The sequence below is a fragment of the Cuculus canorus genome, chromosome 20, assembly GCF_017976375.1.
Source record: "Cuculus canorus isolate bCucCan1 chromosome 20, bCucCan1.pri, whole genome shotgun sequence".
Classification (NCBI taxonomy): domain Eukaryota; kingdom Metazoa; phylum Chordata; class Aves; order Cuculiformes; family Cuculidae; genus Cuculus; species Cuculus canorus.
This window is the reverse complement of record NC_071420.1, coordinates 10,972,654-10,989,670: the sequence shown is the minus strand read 5'-3', so window position 1 is coordinate 10,989,670 and position 17,017 is coordinate 10,972,654. Positions and strand designations below refer to the sequence as shown.

At 44.3% G+C, this 17,017-nt stretch overlaps 2 protein-coding genes across 9 annotated transcripts in view; one reads left to right on the top strand and one right to left on the bottom strand.

Annotated features, from left to right (window-relative positions):
* Window positions 1-872: 872 nt before the first annotated feature.
* XAF1 (XIAP associated factor 1) overlaps window positions 873-17,017 on the bottom strand; it is a 19,301-nt gene continuing 3,156 nt past the window's right edge. Inside the window, exons 1-10 of one of the 8 annotated variants that reach the window (XM_054085253.1) lie at window positions 14,957-16,815; window positions 13,307-13,680; window positions 11,579-11,645; window positions 9,299-9,434; window positions 8,245-8,301; window positions 7,207-7,459; window positions 6,370-6,437; window positions 5,164-5,508; window positions 3,998-4,067; window positions 873-3,070 (exon numbers count right to left, since the gene is read on the bottom strand). In XM_054085253.1, coding sequence (XP_053941228.1) covers window positions 3,042-3,070; window positions 3,998-4,067; window positions 5,164-5,508; window positions 6,370-6,437; window positions 7,207-7,459; window positions 8,245-8,301; window positions 9,299-9,434; window positions 11,579-11,610 — 990 coding nt within the window. In that variant the 5' untranslated portion in view covers window positions 11,611-11,645; window positions 13,307-13,680; window positions 14,957-16,815 and the 3' untranslated portion in view covers window positions 873-3,041. The other 7 variants (XM_054085250.1, XM_054085251.1, XM_054085249.1 and 4 more) reach the window with 7 other exon arrangements.
* Window positions 14,177-17,017, top strand: part of SLC13A5 (solute carrier family 13 member 5) — a 22,287-nt gene continuing 19,446 nt past the window's right edge. The window contains exon 1 of the mRNA XM_054085246.1: window positions 14,177-14,377. The gene's annotated coding sequence lies outside the window, so the exon portion shown is untranslated. The remainder of the gene's footprint in view (window positions 14,378-17,017) is intronic.

Sequence of the window (17,017 nt, the reverse complement as noted above, 5' to 3'; positions counted from 1 at the left end):
GGTCTCCAGATATGGTGCCATATGAGCTGTTGCTGGTTCCAGCACACGCCCAGGTCTCTAGATATGCTGCTATATATTAGTTCCTGCTGGTTCCACCAACAGCCACACCAGGCATGCTTCTCTTCCTCCAGCCCATGCCCAGGTCTCCAGATATGGTGCCATATGAGCTCCTGCTGGTTCCACCAACAGCCACATCAGGCATGCTTCTCTTTCTCCAGGCTGCGCTCAGGTCTCCAGCCATAGTGGAGTATGGGTTCCTGCTGGTACCATCAACAGCCACACGATGACACTGCCACATAGACTGCCAAAATCATCCCTGCTGTGCTTTCAGAGAGGAAATACCACCTCCTTAAGAAGCTGGGCCCTCCCCCCCTAGAAGGATTACCTGGCTGTGTGCTCTAACACAAGTCAGACACAGCCAGTTTGGCTCCTTTCTCACAGTGCGAGGTGAAGCCTCACAGCTACCAGGCCATGCTTTCAGAATGTGCTGTTTTTACCTGAAATTAATAAAAGAATGGCCGAAACAAAGTATTTTGTTTAGAAAGGAGGCACTGCTTTTATTCTGCTCAGGGTGCTAGGTGGAAGGGTTTTTCCATAAAACTAGCACGCAACAAAAACCATAAAGGGTTGTTTAAGACAAACCAAGCACTTCAGGTCCTGCTTAGTTAATGCAATTGTTACACCTATCTAATGTATATCCACTATGTTACATAATTCCAGAAGCTGCCTATTCCGCACATTCACATCCTTAGTTAGTGCAAGGGTGTCCTTCAGAGAATCCCTGAGCTGTCACAAACTCATCCTATCTGACACTCCTTTCCTAGAGAAGGCACAGGTTCTCAGCCTCAGTTACAAACTTCTGGGTTTATCACCTTCTCAGCAGATGTCCAGAGATGCCAGTGTTACAAAAAAACCTCGAAGATAAACAAGGCAGAGAATATATTCTTTGTTAAGCAAGGCACAAAATATATTCTTTGTTATTCTTTTAGCCTAGGAGCTCAAAAAGTATTCATTTACTCCAGGAGAACAGAAGTTTTCTTTTAACCCCCTAAGATAACACTGTCAGGCCATGACCTGAGGCTGTGCTAACCCTCACGGAGCCTGGTACCAGGCTGCAGCTGCCCTGCGATATCCATCCCTGCTCCTTTTTTTGTCCTCTCTGGCAAACTGGGCTGTTCGTAGGTGCAAAGCATCCTCCTTTGCATTTGGGCAGCAAAACTTTCCCAGTTCCTTTTCAAAAGGGATGAAAGTGTTCTCATGTCTTTCTCTGGACAAAGATTTAGGTTGTGGAGCATGAGCTGCCTGCCCAGTTCATCTCCAGACTTGTTTTACTCAATTACTGTGGACTCTTTTCAGACCATGTTATGTTTAGCAGCCCTGGACTACAAAGAATAATGAAAAAAAGTCTTCCTGGGAGGCCTGATAAGTCCGGTTTTGCTGGAACCTGCACAGGCCCCAAGATACGCAGCAGAGTGAGAGAGCTTATGCTTGTGCAGACATCCACAAAGTCCATTGCTGTGGTTTGTACCAAAGAAAAGTGAGAACACTAAACTATGTGAAAGTCTATGGAGTGCAGAATGAAAGAGGATACATTTATGCATAGTGATACAGCTTTAATGGATGTGCTTTCACAGCCCTTCCCTCTGCCCTCAAATCAATGTTAGACCTACTTAGCAGAAGCTCAGGGCAATTTAGTAAAAGCTCAAAATAAGCCTCAGTCAGAGCACTGTCTTAAGATTGTCTTCATAAATCCCTTCTTAAATGTCGTTGGAGTACTCCTGCAAACTTTCAAATGCAGTTCACAAGACATTGATCAGCAAAACATCTGGGACAGCCAGGGAGTGAAGTTATGCGCTCTTGGCTTTTGAGTAGCAGAGTTTCAGATTAAAGAGCTCTGAATGCAGGTAGGAAAAGCTGCTGATTGCTACAGTCTCCATGCTGCAAAGGTTAAGGAACCTCAGAAGTCACCAACACTCACCAGACCGCATGACAAGTGCTGTCTCACTCACAATGCTGGCACCGGTCTGATGGTTACAAGGCTGGAAGTATCTACTCCTGGAACATCAATTGGTACATTTTGGCTCAGTCCTGCTCATTTAGACCTGCCAATGATATGAATACATGAGCCGGGGCCCTTGCTGTATCGCTGGGAGAGCTTATGAACTCAGCCTGACTTCACATCCCACGTGTGCTTGTGCATAAATTATGCAGGTATCAAAAAGGTTGGCTCTGAGAAGTACGTTGCTCAATTTATAGGGCAGCATTAGTACCATAGTTCCAGCTATCAGCTTATAAGATTGAACACTGCAAAAGGTGGATGAAAGGAAAAGGGCACCTTGTAATAGAACTGTTCTGTTAGCATGTTTTAGTGTTTATTAACGTAAGATACCAACCAGCAGAGGCTGCTTCACAAACATTCACAGACGTTAGCATAAAGCATTCACTCCCTCTTCATGTTTAACTTTGCCACCATTGGGCTCTGGCAGTTTCCATTCCTATATCAGAAGATGAACACCCTCAGTTACCCTTGAATGTATCTGCAGTCTCCCAAGACTAAGCTGTTTGCGCTTGCCTTGGGTTTAGTGGTTCACTGGAACGAAGGAGACAGGGATTTAATGGTTTTTATTTCACTGGGCCCTACCCTGAAAAACACATAGGTCTCAGCTCTTAGAGAGGGCAAAGGGAATTGGTGGCGTTCCACATAACAAGGAATTCTGAATTCCTTATTTCCTTCTCCCCTCCTAGAACAAACAGTTTTTAAATAAGCTGCTCTCATTGCTGAAGCAGGTGGGAAAAACACATTCCTAAGGCAAGCTCACACAGAAATATTTTAAATGACAACAGCCCCCATCACTTTTACAGTTTTCTGGTGAAAACTTTTAAATGCTACTCTTGATAACGAATAAAAACTTTATCACTCTTTGTTCTTGACCCAAAGTAGCAAGTTACTTTTATTTGTTGATAAAGCTATTGCACTTTCAATGCCTTTTGCTAAAGCTGAGATGAAGCTTCAATCTGAAGATGTGCCTCTATTTCCAGATTTAATTGTCAGTGCTGTAGAAAGCGTCTTCTGTAAAACAAAGCAATCCCAGTTATGAGTGGTTTTAAAGTTTCCATTTTACAGCCTGCCTATACATCACTCGGTTGAGCAAAATAAAAAAAACACAATTCAAGTTAAATAATCTGTGTAATTACTGTGTACTTACATTTATTTCAAGACTAGAGACCTGTAATTCAAAGCTAGGCAAACCCCCCATTTCTCACTTTAGTGCCTTCTCTCTTTAATTTACCAGGAGAAGAAAGTTTTACAGGGAGAAGTAGTAACTCATTTACTGAACCAAATAGGAAAAGGACAGGTAGAGAAAAACTGCTTTCAATTTTACTTAATTAATTGGAGTGAGAGGAAATGATACTGCTTAGGAACTGAAAAGCAGAGGTGGATGTTAGCAGAGAGAAGCATTAAGGCTCACAGCCTGCCTGGGATGGGGTGAGAAAAGAGACTTACTTACTGCCTACAGTTCGGTGCAAGCTCAACTGGAGGTATTGTACGGCATAGTTACATTAATACTTCTACTGAACATGAAATTTTTACTATAGAGAAAAATATTTTTATTTCTTGTTTTCTGAAATTATACTTTAAGTTTCCATTCAGCGTTGGAGCATACGGACCTGGGACAGAATGTCTGTTCTGTTAAATCTTTTGTGCTGGTCTCCGCTTACAGTAGGGAAAGTACCGCAGTGGTCGAAGTAACATAATTGAGAGGCACAATGTATGTTACTTTGAGTCAAGAGAGTGAAAACATCCTGGCTCTGAAGCAGTGCTTGCCTAGTGAAACCTCATGGGAAGCCACTGTGATTTGGAATCTAAAGAGCATTGTGCTATTCTGAGTACTAGCTTTTCTAGATGCTCTTCCTCTGAAAATATCCCATTGTTCCTATTAACCAGGGTAGAATAATCATGCATGGTGAATTCTAAGTTTCTGAAATCCTACAGCACCTTTTTTTCCGTGGCTTGATTTTTGTTTCATCCTAGCGCTTTTCACAGATGTCAAACGTCCACATTTGATCTAGAAAAATAATTAATGGTCAGATCAGAGGAGAACTTAACATTACATGTATCCTGTATCCCAGGCTGCATCCAAAGAAGCGTGGCCAGCAGGTCAAGGGAAGTGATTCTGCCCCTCTCTTCCTCTCTTGTGTGACCTCATCTGGAGTTTTGGGTCCAGTTCTGGAATGCTCACCATAAGAAAGAGATGGAGCTGTTGGAACAGGTCCAGAGGGGGCTACAAAGATGATCAGAGGGCTGGAGCACCTCCCATACAGGGAAAGGCTGAGAGAGTTGGGGTTGTTCAGCCTGGAGAAGAGAAGGCTCAGAGATCTCATAGCGACCTTCCAGTACTTGAAAGGGCTACAGGAAAGCTGGAGAGGGACTGTTCATAAAGGCTTGTGGGGATAGGATGAGGGGGAATGGGTATAAATTGTGAGCGGCAAATTTAGACTGGACAAGAGGAAGAATTTCTTCACTATGAGAGTGGTGAGGCCCTGGCCCAGGTTGCCCAGGGAAGTTGTGGCTGTCCCATCCCTGGAGGTGTTCCAGGCCAGGTTGGATGGGTCTTGGGCAGCCTCATCCAGTGGGAGGTGTCCCTGCTCATGGCAGGTGGGTTGGATCTAGATGTTCTTTAAGGTCCCTTCCAACTCTAACTATTCTCTGATTCTATATTCATCATGCAATTGTATTCAGTGGGGAGGCAATTGGCCCCCTTTGTTGAGGTGGGAAACTATCTAGAGAACTATCCATTTCTGATGCAGCTGAGATATAATCATACCTTTTGCTTAGCAGGAACAATATCTGCCTTCAGCAAATAAGGACAGTGGCAGAAGACTGTCCAGGATTTGAGCTTAAAATTAATGGCTTCCTGGTTACTATTTTCCTAAAACTCAAGCAGACTATAAGCAATTGATTTTGGTTTTGTAGATGTGAGCATAGTCAATAGAATTAACAAATTCCACATTTTCCAAAGAGTGTAAATATGGCCAGCATTTCAAGAAGCTATGGGATTCAGAAATGGGCACTGGGACCCCAGGCAGTGTGGAGATGAGTAGTGACTCTGCAGGTACAGCCCTTTGCATGTAGTAGGCCGAGTGCAATGTGTCCTGTCTTACCTCATGTTTCTGAAGGGTTGGGAGTGGCAGGAGGATGTCACATTGGGCACAAGCCACCAGTATGTCAAATGACTGGGTGTCTTCAAGAGCTTGAGGTGATGTGGAAAGTTCTCTTCTTGTCAGAGAGGGAAAGTCAATCTTTTTGTTCTTTGGGGATTTAAGCAAGGTTTTGGAGGTCAATGGCTGGCCTTTCTCTTTGGGACGGACATCTTTCCAGGCCATTGCATTCTCGGAGACAGAAGAGGGAGCCAGGGAGGAAGAAGGTTGTGGTGGATCACTGCTGGGTTTTGAAGTTGACTGGTCAGCAAGAACTTTTGTCTGTTTATAGGCTGTACTGCATTTATTCTGTCAAAAGAGAAAATGCATAGTGATTCTGAGTTGCACCAAAAAATCCGTGGCCAGCAGGTCAAGGGAAGTGATTCTGCCCTTTTATTCCTCTCTTGTGTGACCTCATCTGGAGTTTTGGGTCCAGTTCTGGAACCCTCACCATAAGAAGGAGATGGAGCTGTTGGAACAGGTCCGGAGGAGGCTACATAGATGATCTGAGGGCTGGAGCACCTCCCATACAGGGAAAGGCTGAGAGAGTTGGGCTTGTTCAGCCTGGAGAAAGCTCAGAGGAGATTTTATAGTGACCTTCCAGTACCTGAAGGGGCTACAGGAAATCTGGAGAGGGACTATTCATAAAGGCTTGTGGGGATAGAAGGAGGGGGAATGGGTATAAACTGGAGAAGGGAAGATGTAGATTGGACATTAGGAAGAATTTCTTCACCATGAGAGCGGTGAGACACTGGCCCAGGTTGCCCAGGGAGGTTATGGCTGCCCCATCCCTGGACGTGTTCAAGGTCAGGTTGGATGGGCCTTCGGCAGCCTGATCCAGTGGGATGTCCCTGCCCATGGCAGGGAGTTTGGAAGTGGATCTTTAAGGTCCCTTCCAACTTGAACTGTTCTATGATTCTATGATACTATGTGACGATTGGCATTACAGCCAACTGCGTAGTGTGATTTGCAAAAGACATCAGTCAGGGGGAGGGACAGTGGACACCACTTCATAGTGATTGTTCAGATGAATACATTGGATTGTGAAACTCTAGTTTGAAGAACCAAGACACAGTGCCCTTTCTTACCTAATATATAGCTTTTCAGAGAAGTAACCTGGATGGAAATTAAGCACAGAGTGTTCTTTTGTTCAGTTTCAAATGCACTTACCAGATGCTGGGAGTACTGGTCATCTGGGAATGAGTTATTGCACTTCCAGCAAAGATTGCCACCAGAATCTTCAGAAGGAAAAAAAAAAATGGAGAGAAACATAGTAGTGACACTAGTCATTTGTACTGGCTCCTCAGATCCACTTAGGGTCAGTGGTTCTAGAGAAACACAGAATACTGGTTCCACAGACCAAGAAGGAATTAGAGCTCTGACTACATTTTGCTTTTGGCACAACTCAAAACCAACCCACCATCCCTTCTCACAAACTTCAGATATTTCAAATTCCACTCCAGCCTCGTGTTTTGTGGCTCAAGGTGCTTCACTCCTTCACAGAGAGTTTTGCTCTCTGTTTTGCCAGCCACTCGACCTACTGGTGCCTGTTATTTTCTGGAATCATTGACAGGATTCATGAAGTTTTTGTCTTGACATACTCTGTCCAGTACCTTAGGCCTAATAAAGCTGCTCTCAACTTCAAGAAATCAAGGTATGCATCACTGGTTTTATATATGATGTAGGACGAAATTCTAAGTCATATTTTCTCCTGTGTAACAAATGGAAAAAGAAAGAAGTTCCACTTGTTTTCTGACAAAAGGAATTTCACTTCCAGGATAGAAGGGAGGCAGAGAAGAACACGGCCAATGAGCTACCAGTCAGTGGAACCACTCTGGCTTTACAATAACCTGCATAATAGAAAGCACCACTTGGCCCCTTCACCATGGTTGTTAAACAACAATCCCCTCCAGCCTGGATTACAGAGAACTGTAGAGAAGGCAGGAGAGATTTCATTGAGATTTAACAGAGTTGAACCAGTCCCTGATAAAGAGGAATTTCGCTTACCGGTGGGGCCAATACGTGTTGCATTAGTGGATGTTTCACTAGTTTGAAAGCTCACATCCTTAGGATAGGAGAGACCACTATTCTGACAAATATCTTTGTGTTTGTTCAGATCTTTATACATGATGTACTTGTTACAGTCCCAACACCACTCTGTTCGGCTGGCACAGCTGTTCAGGTGTTCCTCCAGGTTGTCGAAGGGCATTTCAAGCCCACAGATCTTGCATTGTGTTGCTCGTTTGTGGCATTCCTTGCTCTGCACATGAATAGAGGAAAATATTGCAAATCTCCTATCGATACTGAAAGAGGGCATTGGGTGAGAGCAGTGAGTGGCTGTTGAAGAATGCCTTCCTTAAGGGGTATCTACGTAACCAAATGCAGTCTTAGCTGTATTAGGAGCTCGCCTACCTAAGCTAGCTTTAATTTAGGATGATTTTGGCAATAAAAAAGGCAAAATGGGAATCAATAGCGTGAAGATATTCTGTGTCAGTACAAGTTAAGAACAGAACACAAGCCCACCTAGAAAATTTTAATACCTTCAGCTACCACCAGCAGGGGAATCCTGCTGTCTTCACTGCTTTGGTTCCTTGAAATGGTTAGACTACAGCTGGCACGCACAGGCTGCTCTTGCTTCCCAGCCTCTGATAATTCTTTTGTGTCTCTCCTTTTTAGCTCTTTCCTTGACTCTCAGTTCGTACAACCACTCTTTTGGAAAAACAGGTACTAGTGTAGGGGCAGGACAGGCTTCTTTCTGAATCTCTCAAAGAAAGTCAGCTTCAGGTGCCACAGATGAGAATTTAATAGATCATCTCCTGGAACAAACGGTCCCATCACAACTGGGTGGGAACCCACCATGGGATATACCTAATTACCAGGGGGAAAAGGTATGCCAAAACTCTGCAGCTGCTGAGAGGTTTAAGAGCCTTCATGACAGGAGTCAAGGATTTACATGGTTTTGCTGTTGAATCCATTAGTGTGACTCTTGGTGGCTGATCAAAGGGATGAGCCAAGAAGGTAAGAGGTACTGCACTCCAAACTTACCTCATGATGCTCCAGCTGGTACTGCTGCATGCTTTGGTGACAAAGATTACATCTGACCTGCAAACAAAACATAGAGCACTTCATTGGGAGCATAGAAGGATAGTGCTTTCATATGTCAACACAACTGCAAGATGCTGAGATGATCTTCCCTTCGTTTTCATCCCAATCATTGACAAGATGTTGGTGAATTTTTGTTTCTGTCAGGGCTGAGCTGTGTTGATGATATCATCAGGAAAACGGATACCTGACGATTCTGCAGGAAGCTGTAATTCTGTGTGAGGATCTAATTCTGAAAAGTGCCCATGTGAAATGCCAAGTATGACATGAAATAAAAGGTGTGTATTCAAAACTCTGACTGGGGTTCAACTTAAAGTGTAGGTCTGATATCCAGCTAGTCTAAGCTACAACAGCCCCTCTGAAAACACAGCAGCTAGGCTAGTTTTCCATAGGTTTGCCATGAGAGATACTCATTTTGTTAAGTAACTGAAATCAAGGGAATTGCTAAAATAAAACTAGTAAGACAGAACAAAAAGTCATACCTGTATATTCGTGCTTCAACATAGCACCTCTGGCCAGGCGGTTCTTAATGCTATATTAAAAATTCTATTGCCTCATCATATGAAATGCTGATAAATTTACTCCTCTGGTTCAGTTTTGTGCAAAAAGCCCATCCTAGCTTTGTACAAGCAAGGCTTATGTCAGATAAGGTACTGCCTGTCTTTCTCCAACTAAATCACTTGATTTGCAGTTCAGGTTCATTCACAAGGACTAGGAGCGTGTATCCATAGCTGATCTGTACTTTGTATTGCTGGGGAAATGGAGATATCACAGCAGAATCTTTATTCTCTTAAGGTGAGTGTGCAATGAGATCACAATGTGCTGTAACCAGGTCTGAAGGGTCATATCAGACTCTTTTATAGACTTTTTGTTTAAGGAACTACATAAGTTCAAATCTGGTTCTATAAAGCACGGTACCATGAACATGATGCTTCAGGGCTGGCAGAGCTTTTTGCTATTTGCAAGAAAACCCTGAAAAACACGTAGCATTCCTCACCTGCTTGTGTGCTTCCATTTGATGGTCTTTCATATCCTTTTGGGCAACTGGTTCATCACATTCTGGACAGAGAGTGAGAAACCGCAAGCAGTGGGCCTCGTGGAGGGAGAAATTAGCAGCAGACACATCTCGTTTACTACCGAGCACAGAAATGGGAAAGAGAGAAGAGTAAATTAAATGGTGTGGTGGGTGAACCCTGGTCAGCAGCCAAGCACCCACCCAGCTAGCTGCTCTCTCACCGCCACACCACACGCAGGGGGACAGGAGGGAGGGGATAGGAGAAACAGAGTGAGAAAACTCGTAGGTTGAGATAAAGAGAGTTTAATACTTGAAGGAAAAAGGGAAGGGGGGAAAAAACAAGTGAAGCAAACAGCATCACTCACCACATCCCACAGGCATACCTCTGCCCAACCGGCCTTTGAACAATAGCCACTTTGCAAGTAAGAATAAAACAACCCAGCCCTGTTGTTCTTCCTGTAATGCAGTTTTCAGTCCTGAGCATGAGGTTATGCAGTATGGAACATCTCTTTTGTCAGTTTGGGTCAGCGGCCCTAGCTACGTTCCCTCACAGCTTCATGTGAGAGTGTAGAAAGTTGGAAAGTCCTTGACTTAGTATAAGCATTATTTAGCAACAATTGAAAACATTGGTATGTTATCAACATTATCCTCAAGCTGAATCCAAAATATAGCGCTACACTAGGTGCTAGGGAGAAAATTAACTCTATTTTGGTCAAAACCACAACAGTCATCTAAGACATCACAAAATTTACAGCTATTTGGCTCCCAGAGGACCTATTTAAGGCAGTCCAGCCAGGCAAATGCTCTGTTCAGATGAAGGCTGCCTCTGAGCATGCCTCTGATGTCACCATGTTCAGTGGGTTCAGGAAAAGCCACTTAATTTTATCTGGGAAATTGCTTATTTGAATTTAATAACTGATGTGTTCACAACATTAGTGACAAGAATTGAGATACACTTCAGCAAGGCTCAGGTAAAATGGACTGGAGAAACTTCCATGTGCAAGCCTTAAGCAATGTAAAACTTCCATTGCTCCCTGTGAAACAGCTTTAGGAATGGATTTCCTGGGGACAATATATCATCTCTGTCACCAGAGTTTTTAAGAATTGGTTAGAAGCATCTGTCAATAGTTTTAAGCAAAACAGGTCTCCCAAAAAGTCTGATTGGGGCACAGCAATTGCTTTATTCAAAGCTGGAGCACCTTCCCTAGGAGGACAGGCTGAGAGAGTTGGGGTTGTTCAGTCTGGAGAAGAGAAGGCTCAGAGGAGATCTTATAGTGACCTTCCAGCACCTGAAGGGGCTACAGGAAAGCTGGAGAGGGACTGTTCATAAAGGCTTGTGGGGATAGGAGGAGGGGGAACGAGTATAAACTGGAGAGGGGCAGATTTAGATTGGACATTAGGAAGAATTTCTTCACCATGTGGGTGGGGAGACACTGGCCCAGGTTGCCCAGGGAAGTTGTGGCTGCCCCATCCCTGGAGGTGTTCCAGGCCAGGTTGGATGGGCCTTGGGCAGCCTGAGCCAGTGGGATGTCCCTGCCCATGGCAGAGGGGTTGGAACTGGATGTTCTTTAAGGTCCCTTCCAACTCAAACTATTCTATGATCCCCAGTCCAACCTTCCAGAACACAGTGCACAGGCTCTCTTTGTGCAAGGCCAAACATTGGTTTTCCTCTGTGATCAAATAAAATTGAGGCTAAGCTCATTTTAACCTTTCTAGGTTTGACTCCCTTTTTTTTCACTGCAATACTTCCCAGGCTTTGTTCATATAATTTGCTCTAGCTACTAGGTGAGATGCACCAGGCTATGCTGCCCCCACAGCCCCTTCAGCCTTCTGTGACAGATGGCTAGTCACCGTGAAAAAAATGATATTTTATCACTTAACTGCAAGTACAGCAAAAGAAATAAGCATCAGCCATGGAGGGGAAACTGAGGCAGCTTCTGGGTTTGGCATGGTCCATGCACTGACTCCTCTGCGAACTTACCCACAGTGGGATTACAAGAAAAAAAGAACAGTCAGTGTAGGAGGGGACTATAGAAGAAACCTCTCCACAGTAATGTAGCAAGGAAGCAGCGACTGGAAACGTGAAAACTCTTACAAAATATTTCTATTTGCTACTCAATGGCGAGCATACAACTGTCTCGTCGGGGGGTCCTTCCTTGCCTCCCCCTGTTAGAGGACACTGAGATAAGGTTAATGAAAATCCTAGAAAACTCTTAAAATCCCCACCCTGCGTATGAGTGGGGAGGGAAGAAGATCTCTTACCAATTTTTGCAGAAATTGCTCTCTTCTGTCATGACTTTTCTTTTTACTTTGCTGGATTTCCTTTCTTCTAAGAGCAGAGAAGGGGAAAAAAAACCGAAACTGAAAGCCTCTGTGGCAGTAACTCCACCCCAAAGAGCTATTCAGCTAAAAATTCTTTAAAGGAGAAACAGCAGCATTGCCAGACAAGTATCACGGAGGGATCTGGACAGGCTGGATCGATGGGCCAAGGTCAAATGTATGGGGTCCAACAAGGCTCAGGGCTGGATCTTGCACTTAGACCACAACAACCTCAGGCAACACTACAGGCTTGGGCAAGAGTGGCTGGAAAGCTGCCCAGCAAAAAAGAACCTGTGGATGCTGGTTGACGGTGGCTAAAAATGAGCCACCAGTGTGCCAAGAAGGCCAAAAGCATCCTGGCTTGGCTCAGCAATGGTGAGGCCAGGAGGACGAGGGAAGGGATCATCCCCTCCCCATACTCAGCACCTCAAATCTTGGGTTCAGTTCAGTGCAAGTTCCACATACAGAACCATAGAATAGTTTGGGTTGGAAGAACATCTAGTTCCAACTCTCCTGCCATGGGCAGGGACATCCCACTGGCTCAGGCTGCCCAAGGCCCATCCAACCTGGCCTTAAACACCTCCAGGGATGGGGCAGCCACAGCTTCCCTGGGCAACCCGGGCCAGGGCTTCAGCATTCTCATCATGAAGAAGTTCTTCCTAATGTCCAGTATAAATCTGCCCCTTTCCTGTTTGTACCTGTCCCCCAGTCCTGTCCCCGCAATCCTTTATGAACAGCCCCTCTCCAGCTTTCCTGTAGCCCCTTCAGGTAGTGGAAGGTCACTTTAAGATCTCCTTTGAGCCTTCTCTTCTCCAGGCTGAACAACCCCAATTCTCTCAGCCTGTCCTCGTAGGGAAGGTGCTCCAGCACTCTGATCATCCTTGTAGCCTCCTCTGGACCCATTCCAACAGCTCCATCTCCTTCTCATATTGAGGATTCCAGAACTGGACACAGTATTCCAGATGAGGTCGCACAAGAGAGGAAGAGAAGGAGCAGAATCTATCCCTCACCTTGCTGGCCATGCTGCTTTTGATGCAGCCCAGGACACGGTTGGCCTTCTAGACTGTGAGTGCACGTTGCTGGCTCATGTCAAGCTTCTCATTGACCAGTATCCCCAAGTCCTTTTTCCCTCTTTCCCAAATAAGTTCAGTGCACAGTGGCAGCTCAGGTCACAGGCAGGGCTGCCACACGGAGCTGCCCATAGTGCGGCTCCTGTCAGGAGTATTTGCCTGGCCTGGGCATCTCCTACCCTCAAAACCCAGCACCTCAGGCTGGACGCAGCTCTGAAGCCCCTGATCGAGCTGAAGATACGCCTGCTTATTGTCCTGGAATGGATGGATTTTAAAGGTCCTTTCCAATCTATACCATTTATGGCCTCAAGTTGCGCCAGGGCAGGGTCAGACTGGATATCAGGAAAAAAAAATTCACAGATAGGGTCATGGGGCCCTGTCAGAGGCTGCCCAGGGAGGGGATTGAGTCACCATCCCTGGAAGTATTTAAGACAGGTAGACGAGGTGCTCAGGGACATGGTTTAGTGGCACATAGGAATGGTTGGACTCAATGATCCAAGAGCTCTTTTCCAATCTGGTGATTCTATGATTCTATTCTATGATTCTTTGACGGATTCCATTATTTTATGTCTGCACTCTTCCACCCACTGCAGATACCCACCTGACAGCACCTCAAGGACCTGTCATGGCTTCCCAAGAGGGTTGTAGGAAGCCCTCAAGCCACCATCTCCCTGCTACAGCTGGAGAAGCAATGGTGGTGGGGAGCCCTTTGTCCAGAAACTCTGTCATAGATCCTGTGTGGTGTGGAACAATGAGATGTAGGGGATGCAGAAAATACGAACTGAGCTGCTTAGTCCTTGAAATGGGGACAATGATATGAATTCTTCTGCTTTGCAGAGGTATTGGGAAGAATCATTTGGTAGTATTTGCATAATGTATTGTTATGCCATACACAACAGATGTCCCAGATGTTACTCAGGAATTGGTGTGGTTCATTTCCCATCCAAACAAGCGCCTTCTGTCCCCCATTTTTCTCTGGGAAAAATAAAAGAAGAGAAAGAAAAAAAAAAGGAAGCCAAATAAGCCATTATTTAGACCTGGGAATAATGAGTGTTTATCTGAATTTTGTAGCACAAATTATGTAATGAAGCAGAGAAAAGGCTTTTGAACAAATATGTAAATGAGATGGCAGCTAAGGGAGAGGTTACAGAGTTGCCACTCTGAATCAAATTTTTTAATGTGATTTTCCTTTGGGTTTTGGTGGGGTTTTTTTCTTCTTTTGTAGCTGTTAGCCTGCACTGCATTTGAATGTGCTTTAGCATTTCATGCAAACTAAACGGGAAATACCAATTCTAGGTCAAGAACGCCTGATCAGCAACACACACTGAGTGAGAAAACCCCACTGACTCAAAATTCATAATGAGGGCTTTTATGTAGAAAGTTGTTGGGCACAGGGATTGTACTGAAAGGACTGTTCGTTCAGAGTCTGTAAAGCTTTTCTTGGAAAAATATCAGATGCTCCACTGGGAACTTGGTTGAAAAATCCTCCTAAAGCAACACAGTGGACTGGCAGTGGCTGGAAAGTACTGACTGGAGGGAAAATGGAAAGAAATTAAACAGTGATTTTTCTCTGAATCCTGCTAATAACTCTTTTCATTTAAATCCTGTGTAAATCTTCCAGTGCCTGCAAGACCTCTTCTAGGCATCTTTTTAAATCAAGCATCACATAAAGGTAAGTTCTGAGCTAGTTCTTTTTAAAATGTGATTTTTCAAAAGCAGGGTAGCAGACAATTCTTTTTCTGCTGAGTCCTAGAATGTCTCGGGGTCAGTTGTTTTCATTTTTGTTTCTCAGTGTCAAATATGATAGGTCTTTCAGTCCTTGTTTAATGTAATTTCATTAAACCTTTTGTACCTCCGGGTGTTGTGTGGAGCCTGCAACATGAAAAAAAACTTTATAAAGAATGTGAGGCGAGTTTTTTCATGAGAAGGGAATAGCAGTTATTTAGGTCAACTGCTTTTAAGCAGGCAAACCTTGTGTGCTTGGACAGCATTTAAATTAGAGGCAGAAAATACATATATCTGTAACTCAATGAATCAACTGCTACCTGTAAAAGCCTCTTTGCCACGGACCATTCCTGTCCAGCAGTAACAGGAGTAACTGGGATGACTAGCTAGTAGTGAATAAGATATATATAAGAAAAGCAGCTTCTTGGGAGTGACTTAAACTACAGTAAAATCTATATTTTCCAATTTTTCCACCTGGAATACCTGCCTTCCAAGAGGACTTGATTTCTAGTGCTTTTCTACTTACCCTAACGATGCAGGTCAGCCTTTGTTAACTGGTCTTCAGCAGTGTCCCTCTTCTGAGCCGAACTCTTTACTTACAGTGGCTCACATCATTGAATCCCGTATCCGAAGCACTACAGACAAAGGAAGTTTGTGAGACTCTGTGTGTGGTTTGACAACTGCTGTCAAGCTCATCTATGAATTCCCTGTCAGGAAAGGTGTGGCTGTTCCTGTCTCAGCTGTTACTGTTCCAAGCCATAAGGTGCCCAGTCTCTGGAGTTGATTACTTTATTGAACCTATTCAGCTCACTAGGTCAGCAGAAAAATGCTCCGCTTTCTTTGTCATGTTGAACTCCAGTGAGCCCCAGAGCCACCAGCTGAGAAACAGCAAGAAATCCAGGGCAGGTCAGCGGCAGTGAGCCATGAAGGAGGTTTGGCTCTATTACTGCATCATACCCATAGTTATCAATATGCTTTACAACACCTCTGGTTATTCGGGACAGCAGCAAGTGGGAGTAGTGGTGTCCAGTAACCACGAAAAGGGATTCCAGTACAAGAGACCCGATTCAGCTCCTGGTTTCAATTCATGTCCCTACCCATGCCCAAGTATTTGTAACACAAAGATTTGAGTTCCTTTGTAAACACAGTTGAAATTTACTACCAAGATGAAAAAGAGCAGCATATTATTCAATGTCGGAGTATCAAAATTTAGCCCAAAGGCTGCTGCAATCTCCTGCTTTTTATACAGTGCCTGCAACCAAAAGCTAATTTTACATACTGTCTTTAAAGCAGTAGTTAAAGAAACCACACCTCTCACACGTATTTGTGAATAGTGCTCTGGTCCCTGTTAGGTTCAGAGAAGTACTGACCAGAGGAAACCGTTCTTATTTCTTGAAGGCCTGCAGTTAGAGCTCAATTAGCATAAGCTGAATTTCAGGCTGTGGGAGGTTATTGTTCGAATGCCCTCTTTGAACTGTCTGAAACTCCTGCTTCTGGAGGTTTTGCAAGCACTCCACAGCTTCCCTTTGCCCAACTGTCAGACTAGGTCTGTAAAGCAAGCAGGCAAAGCTTTGTCCACCTTCTTGGCACAGTGAAGAGGAAGCTCACAGGCTAATTCTATGAAAGGGCTGCCATTCCTGAAGCACTCTCATATCCAGCCACTGCCAACTGGATCTATCTGAGTTGTAAGCACAGTCTGAAGGGGACAAGGAACAGCTGGAAGACTTGCCAAATCCAACACGCTCCTCTGTGCTTCTCTCTGTTGGTGCACGCTGATCCTTTCGACAGCAGTGCCCAGTGTTAGCCTGCACTGTAAGATGCTCTCTTCTCCCTTTCATCAAATCATGCTCTCCCCTTCCTGCATCTCAGCTACGCGTTGCACAGCTTTTCCACCTCCTTATCTGAATGGAGGCATCTTCTCTCTTGTCCCCACTCAGTATTCTTCTTCCTGCCCGTGTTGCTGTCTGTGATGATATGTGAATAAGTGGTTCTAATACCTGGATTCAGCCAACTTCTTGGCCTCCTTGTTCTTCCAGTCAAGCATAAATTGACACACATAAACCTCCAATGGTTTACAAAATAATGATGGAGGTATCTTAAATATGAAGTGTGCAGTGGCAGGATGGCTTAAGCAAGGGAATAACAAAGTCAGAATTTACCTCTCACAATTCAGGTTCAGTTCAGTGCAGGACTTTATCCTTGCTGCTCTGCAACAGCCAAGCACTTTGCTTCATTTGCTTCATCCAGACTTCCCCAGGAACTGTAGTTGGCACTACAGGTTCTTTCACCACAGATGTCACCACAGACATTTTCCATGAGCAAATATTTCACACACAGGCCAACAGACCAACCTGCTCTCCAGAAGCAAATCTGCAGAAAAGGAAGCTACTTTTCAAGTAGGAAAAGAAAAGAAAAGAAAAGAAAAGAAAAGAAAAGAAAAGAAAAGAAAAGAAAAGAAAAGAAAAGAAAAGAAAAGAAAAGAAAAGAAAAGAAAAGAAAAGAAAGGAAAAGAAAAGAAAAGAACTTGATAATTTCCATGGTCACTCTTAAAATTTTCCCCAGCTTTTGCTTTAATCAAAGTGCTTGG